Raw genomic sequence first — 7,086 nt, forward strand, 5'->3', positions numbered from 1 at the left:
TGAACTATACCTGCTTCTCTTAGATATTCAGTGAAAGACCTATACTCTCCTCCCCAATCAGACTGAAAAGTTTGAATTTTGGTGCCTAACTGTAATTCAACCTCAGTTTTGAATGTTTGGAAAGTTTTAAGTGCATCAGTCTTAGACTTAAGTAGGTATAGCCATGTAAATCGAGAGTATGCATCCATGAAGTGAATATAGTATCGATAGCCATTATGAGAAGTTGTAAAGGAAGGACCCCACAAATCTGATACAATAAGCTGGAGAGGTTTATTGTAGCTGGTTTCAGAGGTCTTAGGGAATGGGAATTTATGGATCTTTCCTAAACAACAAGCACGACAAACAGAATGTGGCATTTTATTCAAATTGGAAATGTTACAAGTAGAGAGAACAGTCTTTACAATCCTTTCTGAAGGATGACCAAGACGATTATGCCATAAATCGTATTCATGAATGGAGCTATTACAATTGATACACATATTGGAATTAGAACTGGGACTGTGAGAGGTGGTGACAACATTGGTATTGGTGGTCGATGCGGAGATTGAAAGGCAACTACTGAGTGGGATGAGGGAGACACCGTATAATTGGTTGGAATCAAAAGTATATAGGCCATTGTGGTGTTTCCCGGGGGAGTCGAAGGATAGCTTTGCTCACTTGGTCCTTGACATAACAAAAATCGTGATAAAACACAAAGTACACATTGTTGTCACATTACAAAGAAAATTTGATACACTAAGCAAATTTTTAGTGATTTCAGGCACATGAAGAAGTTTATTGAGAATCAAAGGTCTTTGACAAGTTTTGGGAATAAGATAAGTATTACCTATTTGAGAGATAGGTAAGGCAGCCCCATTTCCCACATATAGTTGCTCGGAGTCCCTCATAGTCAGGGCTTTGTCATGACATTTTGCCCATGCGGTGTGCAATGATTTGTGGCACCCGAAGTCGGGATACAAAGTTGTCATCCCGAAGTGAGTTGTATTAGCCAAGTTGGCTTGTGCCTGGGTTTGATCAGTGGCTTGAAAGACACCTGTGAAGCTTTTATCAAATCGGTAGAAGCAGTCAATGACACTGTGACCAAGTTTCCCACATAGTTGACATTGCACACGGTTTTGAGTTCTTTGGAAACGCGCGCCTCTGCACCTCTTCCCCAGGAATTCTTGGTTTTGGGGATTATCGCGACCGGCTCCACGAGGTGAGTTTCCTCTAAAATTTCCTCTCGAAACTTGGAAAAGGAGGAGGGTTAGAGTAATGAAAACCGATGAAGAGTGCGACCTCGAGGATAAGTGTGCGGTCTGTAATTCCGATTTGCTTGCGCATAAAACGCTTCAAGGGCTGGATCTTGCTCAGTCATAGCCATATTGATGCTAGGATCAGCTTCTTGATCCTCCTTCTCTATGCGAGATTCAGATGCAAGAAGTAATGCCTCGATTTCACCAACAGTGTATCCCTCAATCCGTGTGTTGGTGGAGATGATGAAGGTGTCGTACTCACTAGGGAGGCCTTTGAATATAGCTGCTATGTGATCACGATCTGAGAGGATTTCTCCTACTGAAGCCAGCAAATCAACATGCTGTTTCACTTTAAGAAGATAGTCATTGAGACTTGATGAGCCTTTCTTTAATTTCTGAAGCTTTGTCTTGAACTCAAGAATCTTAGATGAGACTTTCAATGTGTAATGTTGCTCAAGGGCTTTCCAGATCTGACGCGCAGTGTTACAACCCACCATACGAGTTAGAAGACTCTCAGTCATGGACGACAGCAGCCAAGAAACGAGCAATTGGTCTTGAACGTCCCAATCGACAAATTCTGGGTTGAGCCGATGTGCGATACGTATCCTTGAGATGCGAGGGTGGAGGGGGAACATCCTCAATGAATCTTTGCAGTCGATTTCCACGGATAGCAGCTGCGATCTGTTGCTTCCATAATAGGAAGTTGTGGTCGTTGAGCTTAATTGATACAGTATGGTTGAAATAGACAGGAGTAGGGTCTTCTTGAGTTCTGGATCGATTTCTTGAGTATACGGCGAGTCGGCAGTTGATTTCCTTGTGGTGTTGGTTGATGATTTGAGTTGCCAGGATCAACAGAGGCCATGTTCGCCAGCAATGGCGGAAATGGCTCTGATACCATGTGAGAGGTATTCAACCTCTTAGACATTGTTCATCAAGAACAAAGAACAGAAAACAGAGAGAACCAAAGAGAAAGAAAGGCAGAGAAAAGAGAGAGATGAAAGAAGTCTCATTACATTGATCTGAGCCTTTTACAGAAGTATTTATACATGTTTGTGCAAGAGAAGAAAGTAACAGAATACAGCTGGAAGAAACAGAAATAACAGACACTAACAACCAATCTAACAAACAGGACTAACTAACTGTCCTGACATATTTGATTGACAATATATTTCTCTTTTAAATATTCATAACTTAAATGTGATATAATTACTTTTTGATTTGTTGAATAGTTACTGAAATGTTTCTTATTCTTATTTTTGCTATCATCAAAGGCAGAATTTTCTAGAAGACTTGAATTTGGTAGCAGACATTATTCTCAAAGATCAGAATCAAAGGGGCACACTTGTACAATTAAATTACCCGGTATATATAAAATTCTCAAAGTAACATTTCTACTTACATTAGAAATCTAGGCCTATTATACATATTATGCACAGAGAGAAATTTTACAATACCGAAGTAGCTAAATTTCACATTTAAGACAATGAGAGACAGACACCAGTAGTAGTATTTGCTAAGTAGCTAGTGATGCTCAGAAGTGAAATCAGGCTCAGCCGGTTTCTGAGGTAGCAATGGCAGCAATCTCTGTGTGGGTCTAGAGTTGCGTACACGGCTTCGTCTTAAGCCTCTGATCAAATTTGCAGCAAACCTGGAGGCATAAATGGTGGCGCCAAGGCTTGGTGTGCTTCCAATCTCATTCACCAGGGCATCTTGCAGCCTATCCTCTGCCTCCCTTAAAGACTTCTCAAGCTTTCTCTTGCAATGCCTTCGCCAAGCTGCTTGTATAAAACAAGCCCCCCATGTTTTCCATTGTAACGAATGGTATCTGAATAGTAGACAAAAAAACCACCACATTAGTATCTTGATTTCACCATAATAATAAAAAGAAAAGAAAAAATATTGGTGGCCTGGTCTAAGGACACTTTATAGAAGATTCATTGTTTAAATGCCTTGCCTGAAAGTGTGCTGGAGTTGTTTGCTGTGGAGGCGGCGAAACTGAGAAGCGACAAACTTCAAATCATCAGCCATGAGAGCAAATGCCTCTACCTCCGTTTTGGCTTCCACTGTCCTGGTTGATGTGGGGAGATTGGAGGCAGAGGTGGGATCCAAAGCCCATGTGAGAAGTTCTTCTCCACAGAAATCACCAGCCTTGAGATCAGCAGTGTTGAAAAATCCAGTCTTTCCACCATTAGTGGTCATGGTTGCAAGGTTTCCTCTCATGATGAAGAGCATTTCATCAACCGGATCACCCTCCCGAACAATTGAACTCTTATCTGTGTACAGAACTGGCTTTAAACGATCACATAGCGCGTCCAGAAGCTGCTCATCCATTTTCTCAAACAGTGGCACCTTTACAAAGTTCAAAACCAAGTTTAGTGAGAAGAGTAGCTAAAAACAAAGGACATGGAAAATGCTGGTTTTCTTTTTTAAAGAAAGGACTCACTTTTTTAAGAAGATCCAAGCAAAGGTGGTTTTTTATGTCTCTCCTAAGGTCTTTAGGAAGAGTTCTGACCAGAGTCTCTTCTTCAACACCCCTTGTTTCTTGCCATTTATACTGTTCATATCTTCTAATCCGTTCCCTCAAAGGCTCGGGGAGCATCCGGTGGGACATCCATTGCTCCGCGTCTTGCCTTTTAACTCTCATTTCTTCAATTCTCACAGTTGTTGACTGCAAAAATTTCTATAAAAAAAAAAAACAAGAGCAAATCAAATCAAAGCTAGCCATGTATGTGTTTTTTTCACCAATCAATCTCATTGAACTTTTGGTTACCTGCATATTGCCAATAAGTAATGCGAATAAAATCAATCCAAAGATAGATATGCAAACTGCAAAGATTATCTCTCCAACAAAAGTGCTTGTCTTTAGATTTTGGCCTAGAGAACTGCCAAAGAGAACAAGTAAAATGAGTTTTTATGGCAATCAACTACTTAAACAAAGTGGATTCATTTGAAATTAGAGTGTAACTAATGACCAACCTAAGATTTCGCAGTCCCCACCAAAAACAGTAGAAAAATTTGGAAGAGAAATCTGTGCTTTCAACCACACCAGACTTGAGAGCGTCAGTGAATATTCCAAAGTTAAACGTATTAGAAACATTGTCAGGATCGATGAAAGGGCAAGAAGCATTGAAGAGATCTTTAGCAGATTTGAAATCTTGATCACGATTTTGACTACAGTAGAGATATTTAGTATCCCAATCGTGTTTCTTAAGCACGTTTCGCCAGCATGTATCTAGTCTCTCAAGGGAGAACAAGTACCACAAAGCTCCTAATGTCTGCCATGAAACCATTTGATTTGAGCTATAAGAATATGACAAAGGATGGTTTTAATATTAATGCTTAGTAGGGATGGAAAACAAGGTCCAATAACTTACATGGCTTGCAAGCATATACAGATAAAGGTTAAAAATAGCTCCAGCTGATGCTGTCTCTGTTAGTATGCCAGAAGTTTTTGTTACTTCTTTGAACAGTGGTACAATTCGCACCAGCCTTGGAATTAACTGACAGATAACGATGAATTTCAACGACTCCTTTGTGATCATTGGAACAGGACTTTCCATATTTGGGATGACAACAAGAACTACAAGCTGAAACAACATTATTCATTCATGTGATCAATAGTGAAAATAGATTACAAACATATGTGTATGTATGTATGTATAATGTATATGCAGACCTGAGGCAGTGGAAGAATAGAGAGAACATCAACAAAGAAGTAGGTTTTCAAGTATCTTTTAGCAATGGAAAGAGGATCTTTAACTAACTCGCCTCTTCCGAATCCCCGAGAAGAAGGGGGTATAAACCCAGTTTGAAACTGAAAGATAATTCTGAGTACATAAAAGATATCTATAAATGTTCGAAGGACACAAGCAATGATTTCCAAAGGCTCATCCAAAGTTATGCATTGTTTGTTATGATCAATTCCAACAATGTAGAAGAATAAAGGGTCCAAGGACACAGCCACAAAACAAGCCAGAACAAATATCTTGTTCCATTTTTGAACGAAAGGTCCTTGAGGATTAAAAATGTTCTTTCTAAGTTCTGGATTCTTTTCTTGCTTCTTAACAATGGGATGGGAAGTTGGGATTTTTCCAAGGCTTCTAATCCTCTCATACCCCTTTTGGACACCTCTCCCAACTTGTCCCAAAACATCTCTTACAGATACTCTTGTTGTGGAGAAATTATTCTCAGAACTTTGAGACCTATCAGATTTATACTCCACAAATCTGTACAAGGAAATTTACAATCACAATGGTTAGTTTTGTATAATGAAAATTTAGTGGAAAACTAAAATGCAGCCCAATATAATATAATATTTGAGGAAATTTAGCTGATAATATGTAAGATTTGAGTAAACTAACCTTACAAACTTAGTCACCTTAGAGTTCATAACTGATAACTTACAAAAGATTTCAGCCCTGCAAAAGAATCAATTTGAAGTTTAAATTTAATATGTAAGAAAAGTGAAAACAGAACATGTAGGTATATGCAAAAAGTCATATAACACAAGATCAAGCATGTTTAAATTGATTTGTATGACCATTGTCATAGTCAACGTGTGAAAGTCTTGTTTAGAAGCTGATTTAATTTTTAATTTATTCCAACCACTTTCCTCTACACGTAATTAAATTAATCCACAAAATGAATTTTTAAACATATCATGGATCACTTAGTACTACCTACCTAGCTACTTTGCTTGCTAGTTTTTTTCTACGGTCAAATTATTAATTAATATCTAATTAAAGAATAAAAAAATCCAGGGATATGGTAAGAGATGGTAAGCATATGTACCAAAGAAGAAATGCTTATGAAACTTGCATAAGGAAATAAAATAATATGTTGATCACACATACTCAAATGAAATTACACATGAATGCTTATAATAATTAATTTTTACAGAAACTATTTTCGAAAAATAAATAAATCCCAACTCATTATAACTCAATCAAACAAAGTTTATAGTAAAATACAGGGGAAGAAAAACAGAAGGGAGAAGGAAGGGAAGATATTTACCGATGAAGGGGGTGTTTGAAGTGATAAGGTCCTATTGAATAGAGTAGAGGCAGATTGCCTTGGCTTGGCACCACACCAGAAGAAGTTATAATGTAATAACTAATAAGCGTTTTAAATAGAACTATTTTAGAATAATGAACAGTGAAAGAAGACGACTAAGACTTAGTCTGATATTATGATAGTCAATTCAGTCACTCCCTTCCCAGAACCCTCCAACAATAATAAAAATAAAAGAGTGTCTTTTTTTTTCCCCTGTGGAAATATCATATGATTTGACCACTTTATTATTATATATTATTTATTTTTGATTTATAAAAGTAAGAAGATAAAAGCTGTATGTACGTGTACTTGGAAGGTGTTGGATTAAAAATCCTTTTGTGGGCACATATGTATAATGTATATGCTATTATAAAGTGTGATACAAAATTAAGTGACCAATTATGTTATGGGTATCAAAAGGGTATTAAAGTGTCATGGAATTAATGTGTAGATACCATAAGTTAATTTATAATTTGTTGAGGGGCCAAATTATAAATACCCAAGAGTTATTCTAAGATGACTCTATAAATAGGTAGTGGTCCCCAAGAAACACTAGGGTTTCTGTATTCTCTCCTTCCCCATCAGAGAAAATACCTAAGAAAATAGTGTATTCTTGGAAGATCAAAACCTTCTCTGTAATCTCCAACAATGGCTTCAGGTTAGTGCTTCCGCTCATATTTTATCATCTTCTTTAATTTAGCAAAGGATGATTTATGATTTAGGGTTTTCTATATTAAAGCACTTTTAGGAATATGTTTGGATCTGTGATTTATATATTTCATAAGTGTTTTATAAATAC

At 37.5% G+C, this 7,086-nt stretch overlaps 1 protein-coding gene across 1 annotated transcript; it reads right to left on the minus strand.

Moving 5' to 3' along the window:
• Positions 1-2,559: 2,559 nt before the first annotated feature.
• LOC115706280 (cyclic nucleotide-gated ion channel 1) lies at positions 2,560-6,442 on the minus strand. The gene is made up of 9 exons (XM_061112619.1): positions 6,249-6,442; positions 5,597-5,653; positions 4,912-5,461; positions 4,610-4,822; positions 4,212-4,510; positions 4,006-4,117; positions 3,679-3,915; positions 3,197-3,584; positions 2,560-3,067 (listed from the first exon to the last, which is right to left on the minus strand). The coding sequence occupies exons 2-9, from the start codon at positions 5,623-5,625 to the stop codon at positions 2,757-2,759; spliced, it is 2,139 nt and encodes a 712-aa protein (XP_060968602.1). The 5' UTR covers positions 5,626-5,653; positions 6,249-6,442; the 3' UTR covers positions 2,560-2,756.
• Positions 6,443-7,086: the final 644 nt, after the last annotated feature.

This window comes from Cannabis sativa, chromosome 1 (assembly GCF_029168945.1).
Source record: "Cannabis sativa cultivar Pink pepper isolate KNU-18-1 chromosome 1, ASM2916894v1, whole genome shotgun sequence".
Classification (NCBI taxonomy): domain Eukaryota; kingdom Viridiplantae; phylum Streptophyta; class Magnoliopsida; order Rosales; family Cannabaceae; genus Cannabis; species Cannabis sativa.

Excerpts from the sequence above, each read along its gene's own strand:
- LOC115706280 (XM_061112619.1), bottom strand. The coding sequence starts at position 5,625 with ATGAACTCTAAGGTGACTAAGTTTGTAAG. Across the intron at positions 5,462-5,596 it reads AAGGTGACTAAGTTTGTAAG|ATTTGTGGAGTATAAATCTG; the intron begins GTTAGTTTACTC and ends TTCCTTGTACAG. Across the intron at positions 4,511-4,609 it reads TGTATATGCTTGCAAGCCAT|ACATTAGGAGCTTTGTGGTA; the intron begins GTAAGTTATTGG and ends GTTTCATGGCAG.